Source organism: Lingula anatina, chromosome 8 (genome assembly GCF_051362555.1).
Source record: "Lingula anatina isolate TDL-2025a chromosome 8, LinAna3.0, whole genome shotgun sequence".
Lineage (NCBI taxonomy): Eukaryota > Metazoa > Brachiopoda > Lingulata > Lingulida > Lingulidae > Lingula > Lingula anatina.
In genome coordinates, this window is record NC_141774.1 from 16502523 (window position 1) to 16521238 (window position 18716).

Here is an 18716-nt window from a genome sequence, read left to right on the forward strand (position 1 = left end):
TTAGCATTTCCTTCCAAAATGCCAGGAATTCCATGGTGGTCTTAATTATCTCTTTGTTTTTTTTTTGTTTTTTTTTGATATGCAAATACTGAACACAATACAAAGAGTAGACACTGTGTCTCTTCTTTGTAAAAAATATAAAGTTGACCAAAAAAAAAATGGTTTACCAATTTTTTAAAGTTTATTATTCCGTGTTCATACAATGACAATACGGCAATGTTAAAAAAATATCTACATAATTAAAACAGCTGAGAGGTAACAAAACGAATTTTAGAAATGTCATAATTATACAAACTTTTCAATGAAACTTGGTCAGTGGGAAGGAAAAAGTTATTAATGTGCATTTAACTATGACCATACCTTATGCAATAATTATTCTAGAGGGCAACATCTTTGCCAATTTAACTGTATGAATCATCAAATATATTCCAGATAAACATTCACAGAATCTATTTAATTCACAATAATAACACATAATTCAACTGTTAACTGCCTGCACTAATTTCCTCCCAATCTTAACCAATGAATGGAATATTAAGCAACTATACATAAAATTCAAACATAAATTTCTCTATTAAGATTCATTATTTCAGTATTCATTAATTTCACTAGTATGTAAAAGAATTCAGAATTATCAACAACACTGTCTTAAGGGAAATCTATTAAACTTTGTTTTATACACAAAGATAGCACAAAAATATCCCTGATATACAAAATGATCCTTTCATTTTTTTAATTATCTACTATTATTACCCACAGAAGTACAATTCCCCACTTTGGATACCAACAAGTTTACATATATACACATTTACCTTTATGACAGACAAAATAAAAAAGGTGTAAATTTATTTGGATTGGAGAGGCCACTGTCATCCTTAAAAAACTTAAACCTGAAAATTGGTACTTTCAGACAAGATTTTGATTATAAAAATTCATAGGAATCCTGTTAAATAAAGTTGGCACTGGTCCTAAACTTTTTTTTTTGTAATAAAACAGGTGCAATATTTCACTAAATTGGACAATAACTGATATATATATTCACTCAACATGGACTAGAATTTGGGCCTTAAAGTATACACCAATCTTCAGGGTAAAGTTCTCCAGGGAAAGTGTCCCAAATGAAAACAGACCAGACCACCTTTCTGACAGCCTTTACTGAAACAGAGTTTTTACACATTTTCAACAAAATCTGCAAATAACTGACTATTCTTCTAACAAATGAAAGTAAAAATCCTTTTAAAAAAGATAAAAATATCTCCTGTTAATCACACTGAAGATGGCAAAACTGATCAAGGTAAACTGGGAATTGGGGGGGGGGGGGGGGGGGGGGTTTGGGGGGGGGGGGAGAGCATGCACTAGGGTCATAATAAACCCCACTTAATATTCACTTCTTACATACAAAAAATATAACATTTAAGTGACTACTTGACTTCTTGTTTGTATTTCTACTGATGTACTCTTAAAATCCAAGAAAATGAAGAGTTCCATCCACTCTAATCCTCCTTTCGAAAGTTTAGTTCAACTTCCTAGTACAACAACAACAACCTCAAAATCATCAAAGCTCTCACATACTATAAACTGTAATACTCCAGTTTTTTTCTGTGCCTGAGAAGACATAGAAGTATTAACTTTCGGCTTTTCTTGGTCTCCAAATTCAATACTCGGTCTGCTACTGCCCCCTACAGTCTATTCAACTAGAAGATGTCAACATCATCAGGGGCATCCAAGTCTCTGTACTCTATGATACTCCTGGATTCTCTGGATCTAAAATATAATAAGTGGTAATTGTTTAGAAGTGTGGTAATTACATGTATCTTGTATATGAATACTGTAAATTGACCTACAAAAATGATACAAAATACAACAGTGATTTAAAAATTTAACATTTTAAATAATAAGACCTGTATAAATTAAAATCTATAGTTCTTTTATTAAACAGCGATTAAAAAATTTAACATTTTAAATAATAAGACCTGTATAAATTAAAATATATAATTCTTTTATTAATGTATTTGAAGTCATCAGAATAAAAGAAGAAGAAAAAAAACTAATGTTTGATACCATTAGAGATTAAAATAGAAGTTAAAAATGTTGATATCTGGTTGCTAAAAAGTCTGCAAATAATCTTATGTGACGCCAATTTGATGTAAGGGTGGAGAAGGGTAGGAGGGGGTCCAAAATTCTGACAGGCAATTACTCTTCATAAAATAACACTCAGTATCCGACACAAAAAAGTGCATTCATATGGTTCTATTCCAAGCCAAACAAGTGCTATTTTGGGGGAAAATTATACCACCTATAATTACAAATAAATTAATGCCATGCAAGCACCTATATTTTGTAACAAATTGCTGAACACATTTAAAGAAGCTTGAATTCTACAAAATTGCTTTTTCACTTGTTTATAAGCTGTGGCACTGTTGCTTGGGTCACTTTTCCTCCTGTGGTGGTCTACCTAACTACCACACGTAATTATGAATATTACAGCATTAACATCAACACATCTAACAATGTCCTGCATGGTCCACTCATATTCAACATAACCATTAAACTAATTGATTTTGTGTTTCAGCACATACATTTCTATATAGAAAGAGGTTCCCAGTCAAATTTACAAATGTTTATATGAAGCTCCCTTGTTTCTGGGTTTCCATATCTCATTTTCATGGTGTAGCTGATGATGGTACATGAGCTGACTAAACATTGCTTCACAAACATTAAACTAAGTTCTACACTTTGTAAACTTTTAAGTAGTCCTCCTATATGGTAACAATTGTTGCAACTGATTTGGGTAATTAACAGTTTTAAGAAGTCAAATGTCCCTCAATTTAGCAAAGTAAGATGGTAATATGTAGTTATATGGCTTTATGAATGCAAATTGAATGTGTTGCCCCATTCCAGAAATTGCCATTTATAATTCTAAAATATCCATTTTGCCAATTTTCAAGATAAATTCTACTGGACTCTCATAAAACTATGAGCATTTATACAATTTTAATAATATTGTTATTATCATTAATCCTTCTGCTTTAAATCCACTTAGTCTTTCAATTGATACATTTTGTATGAACTAAATTAAAGTACACTTTTCATTCTTTTGGATACACTAAATATGCAAAATCAAAACCTTTTCATCTCTTACAAAAATCTAAAACTTTTATCATAATGCATGCCCCTTTTCACCAACCTTGTTGTCATAATATTCATCTAAGACAAGACTTAATTCAGATATTTATTTTCTGAGTGCCATGTTAGGTGCCTCTATCAAAATAAATAAATAAATAAACATGTAAAACTTTGGCTGTTAATACGCACACTTAACACAATCAATCCAAGTATTAGCTAAGCTTTTTCTATATACCATATAACAGGAGAAAACACAAAAATCAAATAAAATTAAAAAAAAAAAAAAAATACACGATTAAATAAAAATCAAATAAAATTTAAAAAAAAAAATAATAACATTGGTATAATACTGGGGGTAGAACAAGGCCAGCTTTACCTTGACAGTCCCACTTGTCGATCATTGGGTCTACAAGATAATATTTTTTTTTAAATAAGTGTCACATATTCGCACAATGAAACATTACACTAACAAGGGTCCCTCGCACAAACTACTTTTGTTTGAGACCAGTGGAAAAAAATCAGGAGACATATTAATATTTGTAAAAGGGAACTTAAAAAAATGTCATAACTCCCCCTCCATCCATCCCATACAGCCACTGTCCTCTCCACACCCCCCCCCCCCCCCCCCCCCCCCCCCAACTGGGAACTCGATATCACCTCATCAATTTTTCCTCCCAAATATACCACAATAGACAGTCGTAAACAAAATCAGCTCAGCCATTTTTAAAATGACTCCTGGGATTCCTCATTTCCTTCAGTTAATCAAGCTGCCAAAGATTTTATATATGCAAAGAATAAAACATTTTAACCAATCAAACTTACCTAGAATAGTTGCTGCGCCCCTGAGGTCTATCTCCCAGTCTGAAAAATACCAAGATTACAGATATATACATCAGCACCTCAAAAACAGAACTTTCAATAAAATTATATTTTTACTCAAATTTTTTGCAAGTTTTACTCACTTACCACTTAAAATTAAACTGAATATTGCAAATATATAAATATTTCCCATGCTGGCTCCAAAAACTAAAACACGTGACATCTGGTAAGTCTCTTCCTTTTCTCCATTCATCAATATGAAGTGACCTTAACCTCACCTTGACCTTGCTGATAACTGAGGTCTCCTGTAAGGATCCTGTCTGTATGGCTCCTCTCTCCTCCCTCCATAGTTAGGGGACTGATACTGGGGCGGGGGACCTCCTGAAGATAAATAAGCAAAATTATTATTTCAATACAGAAGGGCATTTTACTACAGGACTATAGATTGGTATCAGTTACCACAAACAGCAGCTACAGTAGCATCATTGGACATCTTTAAAAACACAGAAACTTAAGAACTGAATCTATGTTCTCTCTCTCTGTCTCTCACAACAATTCCAGTATTACCACAACTAGAGATATAAAACCTGAGACATTTATTTATTTGGGTATAACTTTCACATAATTTTCCCTTAGAAGACATTATTTGTTTCCTAAAAAACAAACTATTAGCTGGGTAAAAGCAGTCTGTATATACCATTCTGACGAAAAAAAAAAAAAAAAAAGGAATCTGCAAAAAAAAAAAAAAAAAAATCTAAGCGAGCACAAGAAAACATTTAAGTCTTTTGCTGATAGTATCATGCAAGTTATAAAAGTGAAAACGAAATATATAAAAGAAAATGCACATGATAGCACAAAGGTCTATGTGTTAAAGTTCTGGAACCTCAGACAAAACACCTCAACATCCAGATTTTCAGATTAATCCAGAAGAGGTTCATCTCTTGTCATAACACTGGGGGTGGGGGGAGGGGATGTCACCAAATCCAAAACTTACGATCACGTCCTTTACCTTGGTATCCCATCATGGGGGGTCTGGGCTGATTGTAGGCCATGACCCCCTGCTGAGGTGGCCCATACCCGCCCCCTGGTGGCATGTTGTAGTTGTCACGCCCTGGGGGCATCGGCATGCCGCCCTGACGATTGGCGGGATGTTCCGGTAGCTGGGGACGCTTGGTGTCCAGAAGATAGTTGTTGAAGAATGCAACCTATGAATCAAGACAAGTTGAAGAATGCAGTCAATAATTCAAGCAGAGTTGAACAGTACAAACTTTTAATTAACAAGAGTTAACAAATACAATCTTTAAATTAAGAAGTAGAAAAATACAGCCTTTTAATAAAAGAGCTGAAGAATAAACCTTCAATTCTGAAAGGTTTTTATTTGCTTCTTTGAAAAAACTTTTAAAGGTTTTCCCTTTTTCTTCTTTTTCAACAACTAAATCTCTCAAAATACTTCTCTCACGAAAAAATTAAATTTGTTTTTCTTTTTCCGTCTCTTTTCTAACCTCTTGTTTTACTTCATCAATCTTCTCCCCATGTTTGTTTAGGATATGTTTCCGTACAAATTCGGGGCCTTTAAATTTCTTCCCACTCAATGGACATAACCACTTGTCCTTTCCAAGCTCCTGAGTGTTGGCGTTCACAAATTTTTCCACCTCTGTGACAATTGTTAAGGTTATTTAGTCTCTCTTTTTTAACTTTTGGTTATTTAAATGTTTAGTATAAAAGTAGGAAAGAACTTGGAGAGTGCTAGTGTGATGAAACCGAGGGTCCCTGGAGTAGAGGGTCCACCCTCCACCTTAGGGTAAGCCTCACCTAAATGGGTCAAAATCTAAGACAAGGCTTACTGTCCAAATGAATGGGAACTGGACTCTCTATCATGGGGGACTCTTTGTCACATTACACTGGCCTCACCAAGGTATATCAATTCTCATTATTATTTACACAATACATTACGGAACACCCTAATCTAATGGATTTTAAGTTAAACTTTTATCTGAATTTGAATATTATTATTATTCAAAATCATTTTTAGGTCTGGCTTACGAAGACAAGTCATTTTGCAAGATGTGAAGACAGGGATACATATGTTTCTGGGCATTTACAATTTCGTGCAGAAAGTCAAAAAATATTTTGCAAAAAAATTGTACTAATCTGAAGTTTATATTTTAATTGGAGGGTGACACTACTGCCAGTTTATCTTTCTAAATATTTTACTGACATCAGTTGAATGGAATTTTTTTTTTTCTTACAGTGTCTGCAAAACAAGTTGAAATCGATGCAGGCCCATTACATAAAGTGTTAATTACTTCCGACAAAATTTGCACACCTAACCCTTTGACATTCATTAACTTAATATGTTAAAGAAATTATGAAATATATGAATTCATTCCGGAAGTTCACAGTCAGGTTAGACCATGGCAGGAAGCTAACGAGACAGTGTTTCCAGACAGTGTAAAACAACCCAGACAAAATTTCCAACATTTCTTGAAGTCTTTCAAAACTGTATTCACTAGGTGTAACAATCTATGCAATAGTTGTAAGATCTGACTGATCAAAATAAAAACAGACAATTGCAGTGTCAATGTCTGACAATTACAATGTATGTAAATAAATAAATATATAAATAAATATTTTTGAGTTCCATTTTAAAAGTGTAAACAAAGCACAACTCCAGGCACCAATGTTACCAGAACAGTGACACAAACAAACACCACTTTTACTCAAATCAGTGACAAACAACTCTTGGCATTAGGACAATAATCTCCATTCCTCATCCCTCCACCTTATCCATATCACTGTTTTCCATCAGGACCAAGGGACTGGCAAAATTTTAATGACACTCCTGATTGCAATCAAGGGTTGTCCATCCAGGGTTACCTGTACCTAGGTAAACAATAGGTGACACTCTTAATTGCAGTATTAAGCTGGTTACCTGGGCTGGGTGTACCACACCTATCTGTGCAAAACTCAGGTGAGCAATTATAGTCACTCTTGATTGCAATCAAGACAATTTACCTAGGCTACCTGGCTACAGGTAAACAATACCTGATCCCCCTCTTAACTGGATGGGTGAACTTTTTACCTGGAACTTGTTAACAACTAAGTTAGGTGCTAATCAACTGTGTCGCAAACACTCCTGCCAACTTTGTATTAAAATCCAATCAACCAATCACTGGTAACAGTCCAAAGTCAACTTGACAGGGTGGCCAATCATAGGTGTGGAGACAAAGTGGCAGCTGGCAGGTTGTTGGCATGTTATAAAAGGGGAAGCCCCATGGCATGTGTGACATTTCTGGTGTCAACCTGCCAGCCTCAAGTGTCAGCCTCTGTGTCAGGAACCAAGAAGTTATTGTTGTGGAATCAAGATACACTGCCATCAAGTACAAGGTGCCAGCAGTGCCAGTCTCAACTGCTAAGAAGTGTCAATTGCCAAAAATAGTGTCAACTTCCCCAAATGGAGAGCAAGCTGAAGACACCTGTTTGTGACAACTCAGAGGTATGTACGATGTTACAGTGTCACATCTCCAGTTCAGGGATGAGACTTCTTGGCTACCAAAATTTCGGAAATCCACTGTTGGAAATATCCAATTAGTTGGAAATCCATAGAAAGTTGAAAAAAGTCATCTTTGCCAGTGACAGTTGTATCATATCATCATCTATGTCTTATGGTTTTTCATAGAGCTGCCCCTTAAATAAACTATTACATGATCGTTATTTCAACTTGAAGCAAAACAATTTTATGAAAACATCTGATATAAATACTTTTGGTTAATAGTACAATAGAGAGTCACTGCGATTCAAATTCTGTTGTCTCTTCTAGATCATGTTCATTTTCATACAAAAAATATTTTCTGAAAGACAGTAATAGTAGATGTGGGTTTTTTCATGCTCATTCAAAAATAATTTTTCAAATCAAAGCAGCCATAGTTGCCCTTAATGAAAAAAAATAGACCCAGTATCCTTATTCATTAACAAGTCACAGCGGGTCTCACTTTCTGTTACTTCCTTTTCCAAGTAATCAAAACCTATTGTATTCAATTTGCACCTATGACTGTAAACCGCAAAGAAGTTATTTTTGTGCATAATGTATTCCCAGCTCATATATTAATGCATCCTTTCACCTCATTCTTCCAGGTTACATCGGACCATGCGCCAGGTCTCTATTCCTGCCGTCAAACAGATTCCTCCATGACGCCTAGTTCACCAAGCACCGAGCAGTCCGTCGGGCATTTCTCTTATCCGTCACTTACCCGAGAGGCACCAGGAGTAAGCGTAGGCACTGGGGCAGACTACATGGCTTTATACAACTTGCTGCAACAAGAGTGTTACTCCACCAACATGCCCTCCAGCCTTCTCTGCAGCCTCCCCCGTCCGACACAAGTCCCCATCAAAACACGAGCGTCGTTTCTAGAGCTGCAGTTCATGCGTCTCCAGTTCAAAGCCAGGGATCAGGTGAGAGACTTACGCAGTGTGTATCTGGATCAACGACATCAGCTGGATGGGGAACGTCGTCAGGCTCTAGCATCCGTCACCAGTGCCGGCTCCGACCCTGTTAAACAAGCTATCAATCATCATTACGATACGATTGAATACCAGCTGGTGGAGCGTGTGCAGAAGAGTCTACAGCTTCTAGAACAGTTCGTCTCTCAGAGGACAGACACGGAACACTCAAATCTTCTGACTGTCACTTGTGACGCAGACTTTGCACGCAGCTACGAAAGCCCCATTTCACCTGAAGCGCCATCTATACCAGAGACCTACAAAGCACCTGTTCCGAACAATCGTGAAAATTGCGACAATTTTACAAGTCCCATGACCACATCTCCTCCATCTTGTGGTAGCACAGTCGTGTCCTCCACAGTCACACTGACTCAGCGGAAACCCAAAGGAAAATGTCGTCCAGCTCCATACGTTCCACGCCCAAGTAACCAAAGCTTTTTCACAAGCCCACTTCGAAAATGGCTGTCTGAGAATGGATACAACCTATTTCCTAGTCACAAGGTTATTATGGAACTGTCTGTCACGACGGGCCTGACTGTCACTCAAGTTACACGGTGGTTTGAGAACCAGAGGGCAAGACTTGCTAAAAGGGCAGCAAACTTATCATGAACTTGTCACAATCTAGAACTGTTCGTATGATCACAACTTTACAGTTGCCAAACAAACCTCATACTTCTCTTGAACTGAAACTGTATGTACTATCAGAATACAAGACTGCCTAAGACACTTCATTCTAATCATGAACTAGGACTGTTTGTAGTCAGAATGTGATATTTTACTTGCCAAATAACAACCTCTGTTAATAGCCATAGAACCCCTTACAAAGTAAATGGTGTACTTCAAAAGAATATTAAATGTAAACTTGTGACTAATTATGTTAATATTGTAAATATTTTTGTATCAGTGTGTGCAAAATTGGAACTATCTGTACATTTATCTGCCTAAGCATGTAAAATGAATCTTGTTCAGAGGTTTGATTTCAGTAATAATACTGTTATACAATGTTTCATTTCAAAATCTCATACTGTGTCAATCTTAATGGTAGTTAGTCTTTTCTCCAGAAAGTTTGTCAAATGTACAACTGGTTGCATAACATTTCACTTATCATTGTGACTAATTATTTATTCTATGGTATTTACATCTGAGGTCTCATGTCTGCCAAATGTTGCATGCACATCTTGTTTAATTGTTTCTATGTTACAGTAATAAAACAAAATATCATCAAATGCCTTTTTTCTTGGTGCACATTCTATACCCAATACTTGATGATAAGTATTTGTACTTGCAGTTATTTAGTAGACTTATAGAGAGTTTTCTCAGTCAAAAAACTATATCCCTACTGGTCACTTTCTGAATTTTCAACACCAGGAGAAGTCACATGTCCATATGTGACTTAATAGTTTATGGAAAGTGGAATTAACTTGATTCTAGGATGAGACTAACATCTTAAGATAATTCACAAATGAGCTTTTAGATGCCAGTCAACATTCAATTAGCATTCTTGAACTACAATAACTATGATAAGCTATCTGTGCAGAGCACAAAGAACCCCGTTACATCCTTTCATATCACCTACTTCAGGTTGAAATAATCCAAAATATTGTTTAAATAATTCTGTGACAACAACATGTTAACATGGATGAAAGTTGTAGAAACTGTAAAGCCTGATGATATAACTTGCAATTTCTCATTGGATTTAGACCACTTCAAAAATGAAAAAAAAAAAATCAAAATGAGGGCTGAAAATCATGAAATCAGGCATCATCCTAAAAACTCTCACCCATGTTTAGTACAACACAGCAAAACATATACATCAGGGTCTTTCTTTGTTTCCCTGCCTCTTTGAGAGGAGTTCACAATTCCTAATATGACATCTGTCTAAAACTTTTCTGACCCAAGTAAAGTAGTAAAGAGTAAAGGATATATATCTGGGTCTTTCTTTCCCAGTTTCCCTGCCTCCTCCTCCTCTAGCTGTCCTTTCATCTCCAACAGGTGCTTGATTTTCTGCTCAAAGTTGTTCACCCACTCACTGACTGGAAAAAGCAGTTGACACTCAGTGAATCAAATGCATTGAAAATGATTGGCAGGTAAATCAACTTAGATAATATTAACAGTGAATAAATCACCTGCAATGAAGATCAGCATACAGTAAATGGACTGCAAATTGATAAGCAGTTGACTGACAAAATAGTTGAAGAATGGCTTGTCTTGCACTCAGTGACATCTATTTTGCTGCTCCTTATTGTAAATGATAACAGTGACCATTCTCCCTTTCACAACGATTTCACAATGCAACTTTAGTCCAAAATGCATTAAGCAGAGAGCTGGATGAATAAAAACAAAATTAATAAAAAAAAAGTTTGGATCAAGAGTCTGCTGCATTGCACTTACTATTTTAGAGACCAAGCACACATTAGATAAAAGAAATTAAATGTGCAAGATTAAATAAGATATCCATCTCTACTTACTGTCAGACTGAGTCAGCTTATTAATGGGGATAGCTGCGCGTGCATGCATGATCCCACAACGATGTGGCATCTCATCTTCCTGAGGATATTCTGCACCGCTGTAGTAGTCAACAGAGAACACAATACGCAGGTAGAGTATCATCTTGTCCAGTACCTAAAGTATGCAGTTAAAGGATCAGGAAAGAAAAAAAAAATAGAAAAAAACTATTTTTTTTAATTTTGTTTACAAAATTTTGTTTGCAATAAGTCACTTTATCATTTCAACAGTATATTTTAGCCTAAGTTACCAAGTAAAATTATCTCAAAATGTTTATGTTGAAGATCATCTGAATATTTTTGCCATTGCAATTTAACGCTGAATAAACATGCTCAAGCTTCAGATCTAATAAACCTGCAGCAGCAGTCAACTCAGTTTGCAAGGGGACTTCATCAACTAACTAATGACCTGCTTTGCTGCTTCAGAAGTAAAAAGATTTTTTTCAGCCAAGAAGGCAAAGCTTTCCCCGGCAAACTGACCTTCATCACTTTTTCATCTCTCTCTGGAGTGATCTCCCCGTTCTGGCCATCTTTCTTCTCCTCCAGTGCCTCCTCTCCCAGTAACTCCTCCTCCTCGTAACTCCCCTCCTCTACCAAGTAGTCTGTTATGTTCTTCAACACTGGGTTTTTGGATACTAACCCAAAACTCTGAAAACCATGAGACATTCTTTATAAAGAGCTTTATACAGAGTGGACTTCTGTAATAAAAAAAATCCTGAAAATATAAATGCAGCTCTATATGGGAGTGGTGTGTGTGTGTGTGTGTGTGTGTGTGTGTGTGGGGGGGGGGGGGGGGGGGGGGGCGGGGGGGGGGGGGGATGGGGGGTACAAATACAACACCCAAGTAATAACCTGTTGCAAAAAAGAGCTTCAGATCCCTAAAACTGCTCTGAACATTAAGACCACAAATCTGGAATTTCTAGATAAATCCACAGTGGTCCAATTAAATGCAATGTTTTCTCTTTTTTTTTCAAAACAAGAAAGACCAGGCTTGGACTAACCTGACGGCAAATAACTGAGAATGGGGAACAGATTAGGTGAACCTTAAAAAGAAAAATACAATATGTGAAATTCACAATTTTTCCCCATTGTTAAAGATTGAGTTATTACGATACCTCTTTCTCTTTGTCTCCCTTCTCGTCTCCGTCCTCCCAGAGCCCCCACTTCCTGTCCAGGACCTGGATGATCTTGGCGGTGTTTTTGATATCTTGTCTCATTATTGCGCGATGACACGTGATGCCGTTGATTGGGCGGATACGCTGCTTAATGTCGCGATTCACTATAGCACCCATTTCACAGTCACGGAGCTGTAAGAAAAAAAATTCAACTTGGTCTGAACTTCCTCAAGATATTTAATAAGATGACACTTTTATCTAAACAAATTTGGAAATTGTTGTAGATCTATTATTTTCAAATATATCTGACATGAAGTAAAACAAACAATGCATCCCCATCTCTGTTTCTCCCAAGAAATTACTAAAAAAAATTTTTGTTTAATGAAAAAAGGAAAAATTTGCATTTTTGTAGCCAAATTAAATCATCTTTTATGCATGGCAAAAATCTCTCAATTCCTGGCAGAGTAAAGAACTATCTTCCCCTTACCCTTATATTATTAAGATTCCAGCAGATATCCTTAATGTTGACATTGCGTTCAAATGTCACCCAGCCCCTCCTGAACCAGCGCCTCTCTGGCTGTGGGTCTTGAAGCGCCACTCTCATAAACCCTGGGTAACGCTTGCACATCTGGAAGAAGTAAGGGGACAGTATAGAGGTCACAGGTACTGCTTTTATTATTACTAATTGTGAGGGCTGATAATTTGTTCACAGGTTGTGTTTTGATCCTTGTGCAATGCTTGCACATGATGCATATCTGAAAGGAAGGGATATGCAGAGCAGCTCTCTTGCCGTCTCTCTCTTGCTCTATCGCGTGCGCACGCACACACACACACACACACACACACGGATATGTATATAACTATGATCTTGTTTATTTATTTGTAGAAATTATAAAAAGTTAACCACTCACTGCTTCAACTTCCTGCTTGGTAATTGTAGGGGCCAGATTTCTCAGGAATATTGACAGAGTTTGGTGCAGAGGTCTAGGTCTGGTGTCTGCCTCTTCTTTCTCTTCTCCTTCTTCAACCCCAGATTCTGAGACTGGGTTAAAAAATCAAAAACTGTTTAAATTGCACATCATCAACATCATCACCATCGTTACAATTTATACCAACAGTCCAATCTAGCAGACACCACTTTGAGTGAAAAGGACCATAGCCACAGATATCAGTTATTCATAAATGCAAGGAGTCCAGAATTTTCTTTCAAAATTGCATTATTGTACATAAAATATAGATAATATAAAAACCCTGCCCACCTCCTTTCTCCTCTCCCTGTTTCTCCTCTTTGGTGTCCGTCCCAGGGGCCTGCTCTCCTGTCCCTGGGGGTGCTGGTTCATCATCAACCCCAGGGGGCGCTGGCTCTGACTCAGAGTCAGATCCACTCTCAGATTCTGAGCCACTTTCGTAGCTGTATTCCGTCTTGTCACGATGGCGTTTCTTTTTCTTGTCCCTCTTCTCACTCTGGAGGAAGGAAAGACTGGCGCATTGTAACAATTCTTAATTTGAAAGCATTTCTAAGATTTGTGGTATTCGTTTTTTTTTTGTCAAAGATGCTTTATTAATGATTTAACAAACATTTTGTTTTATTTCTCAGACAAGATACTGTCATGTTGAATTTAATTGTGCCTGAAAAGGTATTCATATCATGATGCTTCATTTTGATTTGTGAAACATTATCATGGCTGTACAATAATAATGCTAAACAAGTATTTTTCCAAAATGGTTTTTCTTTATTACCTCCCCTTCTTCCTTGTCCTTCTGCTTGGAGAATTCCTCAGCCTTTTTCTGTAATTCTTCTTGTTCTGGATTTATATTTAGTTTAACAGGTTCCTGCTTTATTAAAGAAAAAATAAAAACAGTATACATCAGACCTGTATGCTACTCATAGATAATACCAGAAAAACAACTTGACATTACTAGAAATTTTGTAAAAAAATTTTCCAAAGCAAAGATTTTTTTCCATCAAATATATATCAAAACATAGTACAGGGAGGAACAAAATATTTTGATCAAAAATAAAAAGCAAACTTACGTTATCTGACTTTTGGCGATCTTCCCTTCTGCTGCTATCATCAGATGCCCTGTTTTTAAAAGTTCAAGGTCATTTAAAGGTCAAGATCATACTAAGGTTACAATATAGACAACTTAGTGTATAAACAAAGATGCTTTAAAAGATAACCTTAGTTAAACAAGTTTTTAAACTAAATTCTTTTTACCTGCCCCTATACTACTTCAGCAATGCATTCAGGGAATGGTGCAGAATCCTCCTTGCCTAACCGACAAACTCAACTATACCCACCATATTTAGTGTCCAAACCCACTTGTACCCACCCTTTATCTGGTGTCTGTGACTCTGAGTTAGGTCTGCTTCTCCTTCCCTCCTCCAGTTTCTCTGCAGGCATCTCCAGTACCTTGAGGTCCTGCTCATTGCCTCCTTCCAGCAGTATTATGGCTGTAATATTGAATTGTGTTAGGTGAGACACAAGGAATTGGCTGTGAAAATTGTGATAGCTGTGATAACTGAATATACAATTGTGTATTTAATACAGTGGAAATTTCCCAAATTATAATACCCCTACCCCAGTGAAGACACAACTCACCTGCATCCAACAACTTCACCAAATTATCCGTCTTCTCGATATCCACGCTACAACTGTCCACCTTGCCCATCTCCATCAGCTGTGTAAAAACTCTCGCGCGAAACTTCAGCGCCCCCATCATCTCCTCGCGCCTCTTGTCGCACTCCTCGGGGTGGTACTTGGCCTTGAACCTTCAAAGACAACCAGAGAGAGCCACTGATGAGTTTATAAGGGTGAGGGACACTATTAAATGGTGGTCACATCTGTGTACACAGACATAGTGAACAATTTTTGGACTGGCAGAAACCACCTGTTTACCAACAATTTTTTTTAATCATGCAATACTTAAGTTAAACAATTTCTAGTAAATGCCAATTATTAATTCAAAATCCCTCTCAATCTTTTCTTTCCTTTTTCTTCAAGTCATTTCACAAACTTCTGAATATCTGTATTTTATGGAACAACATCACTTGCTTTATTTCATCACTTTAAACTTGGAGTCAAAATTGCTAAAGCAGTGAAATTTTACACACAATTCACATATTTCAACAAAAAAAAAATCGTTCTCCAGTAGTAACCATGATGCACTTATGCAGATGCACTGTCACCCATCCAAACCTTACTATCTTACCATACCTACGTCCAGTCCTCCATCGAAGCAGCGTTATAAAACTCCACGCGATTTAAATGATTTGACCTATTTATCTACCTAACACTTTGGCAGCTACTGCATTAAAAGCATGCAGAAGGATGATTGCTAGCTAGCTAAGGTACAAATAAACGCGAGTCTTGGCAATCCAACGAAGAGCTTGTCTTTGGCGAAGGTCTTTGGCGCGAAATATTTACGAAGGTATAAAATTTCTTGCCATTTCTTTGTCGTGGATGAGCTGGTGGGTGAAGAAATTTGGATTAGACACTCATGGGACAAGAAGACAGCTTTTAAGACAGAAAATCAGGGTAGCATGCTTATGTACCGTATCTGAAATTTCTATCAGAATTATTAAATGATAATTTTTCAGCATCTTGTAATTGAAGAATAGAAAATTTTCACCATTTTGTTATGGAATTTGCATATTGACAAATTCAGTTACTATAAAGTTACTAATGTAAAAAGACAGATGAATTTATTCAAAATCCTCAAAGATAATATCAAAATTTATTTGTTAAAAGAGAAGTATAATGGATATGAAAGGCTACCACACAAACATCTGCCATCAAGCTGTCTCACTGTACCCCTGACATCAATTTATATAAGGAACGCAAAATTACTGATAAAATTGTGAAAATTCAACAATTATTTTAGGAGCACTTTGGACATAAATATACAAGAAAAATGTATATAAATATCTATAATATCTGTGAATAATAAAAAAAATTATTGAAAAATAAATTATTTGAGAAATTGAAATAAAGGGGCACTAAGCCCCTCTCCCCCCCCCCCAAAAAAATTTTTTTTTAACATTTGAATTTTGTATAATCCTTGATTATGCATTTCGTATTTTTGCTTATGCAAACATAAACTAAACAAGATTTCACAACTACTACATGCAACATATAACTCCATGATAAAAAAAAGATAAAAAAAACAACAACACATTATTTAAAAATTTCCCAAACTAATTCCACCTACCACTCTTCCTCTTTATGTTGAAGGAAGAAATCATTGATCTGCTGACGAGAGAAATCAATTTTATATTCGTTGTATTTTTTCACAGCATCCTGGTCACTAATGGTGTCGTCTTGCTGACCTAGAAATTGCTTGAAGGTCATCATGGGAGGCTGGGTCGGAAAGTCCGGCTCCTGACCTCTGGAAGTAGAATAATGACCATTGATCATTTATAATAATAATAATACTTAATAATAATACTTCATTACAAAATGCAACCCATTTGGTTGAAGTTTTCCATGAGAGACATATATTCTTTTCAATGGACACCGTTTTCTGTTCAGTCAATGTCTTTTTCTTACCAAAGTATTATCTGAAACTATTCTAGCACCCTTAAAGCATGACTAAATATTAGCCAGAGTTTCCAGACTTCATGGCCCCAGGTATGAATCCAGGCAGTAGTTACCTATGACCTGGATAATGTTGCTGTGGAGGGGGCATATCACCAGGTCCTGGACCCCAGCCATGGGGCGGGCCCGGGGGTCCTCCCCCACCCCCACCTCCTCCTCCGCCACCTCCATAAGGCATGTCATAGCCATAGGGGGCATCGTCCCTGAAAATAGACAGACATGTAATGTTTGAGGGTTCTTTAAATGAGAAAAACAAAGTTATCAACTGATGACACAAGCAACAAGTGAAGGCATTGCAGACAGTTATCAGATATACATCCAAACTTACATTAGAGTGTTATAATATCAGCTGGTGACAGAAAATTTACAAAATAATTGATATTGATATTTCATAGCCTGTTGACAAAGCCATTACTTGTTGCCTCAAACCTTGTCATCATTCTCAAAGTATAAAATACCCACCAATCTCTTCTCATCCTCTTCATGGGGGGGCTGACATCATGACGGGAAGGGGAGTATCGATCCCGTCTTCCGCGCTCATAATCCCTGTACATATCTCGACTTCTCTCACGATTTCTGCTGCTCCAACTGTCTCTGTTCCTGTGGATTGTAAAACAAGGTATGGAGATAATCAGGGATGAGACTGTCTTTTAGTAAAAGAAGTCTGAAAAATTTGGCATGTTTCTTTTTTTTTAAATAAAGTTCACTTGAATGAAAACATCAAAGGACCAGAAAACTTGTCTTTACAGGGATTTGACGGCCATTTAGCATAAATATGGCATGGGGCCCAGGGTGCCTCTTTTACCAAGGGTACTTCTGGCTCCCAAAAAGTCGGAAAAGCACCGACAGTTGAAAAATCTCCTTGATATCCCTGCAAATTAAGACACCCCCAAAGCCTGAGCTCATAGAAACCCTGCTCACCTAGAGTCATCCCATGGCTCTCTCCTCCTTTCCTCCCTCCTTCCTGCATAATCATCTCTTTCACGGCGAAATTTATCACGACCACGTCTTCTGTCGTATTCTTCATCACTGTCTCCCATGCTTGTACCTTCCGACTCTAAAGATCTAAAATACATAAATGTAAATCTACAATTTGAGATATAAGAGATTAAAAAATGCATCACCATAACATTGCTAATAAGTTTTCTTTTACGTGAAAATTAGGGGATTCCGTAGAGTATACATTATAAACTAGTAGATAAAATTCTACAGACAAAGGGGGTTATTTTTAAACAATCGTTTAACCCAGATTATAAAAAATATAACAACGAAATCAATTTGTTAAACCACTGTCGTGAATTTTGGTGATTTATGATAATTCTATTTCATTTCATGTCTCTGTTTTTTCTATTAAACGAGCAAAGGATAGTCTCTTTTCTTTTCTAACGCTATCGTTAATGGAAATGAGAGGAAAAATTTCCCGGCAAAAATAACTAGAGTGCATTCACGACGTTTTAAGACAAGCATTCTATAAAGACGCATGCTACAAGAACAGATCCATTTTCTTACATACCCCTTAAAATTCTGGGCTTGGAAATTCAAAAACCAAGCTGATCAGGAGAGAAAAATATGACTGATTTATTTAAAATCACGCCGATCGGCCATGTGCACGCATTCCCACAATTCCTCAAAATGACCTAGTTTCAACATCCGCTTTCTACTTTCTTAGTGTTGTGTGGAGTTTTTTCAACTGTTATAAATGTTTGAAAATCAAATTAGATGGGCCTTCTTCATGTTAGATCTACATATATAGGTAACACTATTAATGTTAATGACACGAAGTGTTTCATCACAATATAATGACACTTAAACCAATAAGACGATAGGTGCAGCCTAGGCTACTGAGTACAGATTCCTCAACTTCTTGGAAGTTGGAGAAGATTGCAGAAAACTTACTAACCAGAAGAGAAAGACTTCACACATTGGAGAAATTTAATGAATGATGTGGGGACAGTGGTGGGACGTTCACATGAAATTATCAGTGTGTTAGCCATGAAGGAATTCATATTGGAGAGGAACGTATTACCCCCACCCTGTAACTTTCTGTAACTTTC

At 36.7% G+C, this 18716-nt stretch overlaps 2 protein-coding genes across 6 annotated transcripts; one reads left to right on the top strand and one right to left on the bottom strand.

The window, feature by feature from the left end:
- Nucleotides 1-159: 159 nt before the first annotated feature.
- On the bottom strand, nt 160-18333 carry LOC106181150 (serrate RNA effector molecule homolog). Of its 5 annotated transcripts, none has more exons than XM_087018996.1 (22): nt 18176-18333; nt 17584-17727; nt 17125-17262; nt 16719-16865; nt 16277-16453; nt 14668-14837; nt 14399-14519; nt 14100-14148; nt 13805-13897; nt 13324-13528; nt 12976-13106; nt 12552-12692; nt 12065-12256; nt 11430-11597; nt 10914-11067; nt 10369-10478; nt 5448-5600; nt 4940-5150; nt 4224-4326; nt 3949-3987; nt 3503-3532; nt 160-1764 (listed from the first exon to the last, which is right to left on the bottom strand). In XM_087018996.1, exons 2-22 carry the CDS (start codon nt 17700-17702, stop codon nt 1695-1697), a joined length of 2721 nt encoding a protein of 906 aa, XP_086875122.1. In that variant the 5' UTR covers nt 17703-17727; nt 18176-18333; the 3' UTR covers nt 160-1694. The 5 variants fall into 5 exon arrangements, with proteins under 5 accessions (XP_086875122.1, XP_086875120.1, XP_086875123.1 ...); XM_087018994.1 differs by having other exon boundaries at nt 13805-13900; XM_087018997.1 differs by having other exon boundaries at nt 4955-5150; nt 13805-13900; nt 18176-18332.
- On the top strand, nt 6841-9671 carry LOC106162408 (uncharacterized). The gene is made up of 2 exons (XM_013539701.3): nt 6841-7441; nt 8080-9671. The coding sequence occupies exons 1-2, from the start codon at nt 7400-7402 to the stop codon at nt 9052-9054; spliced, it is 1017 nt and encodes a 338-aa protein (XP_013395155.3). The 5' UTR covers nt 6841-7399; the 3' UTR covers nt 9055-9671.
- Nucleotides 18334-18716: the final 383 nt, after the last annotated feature.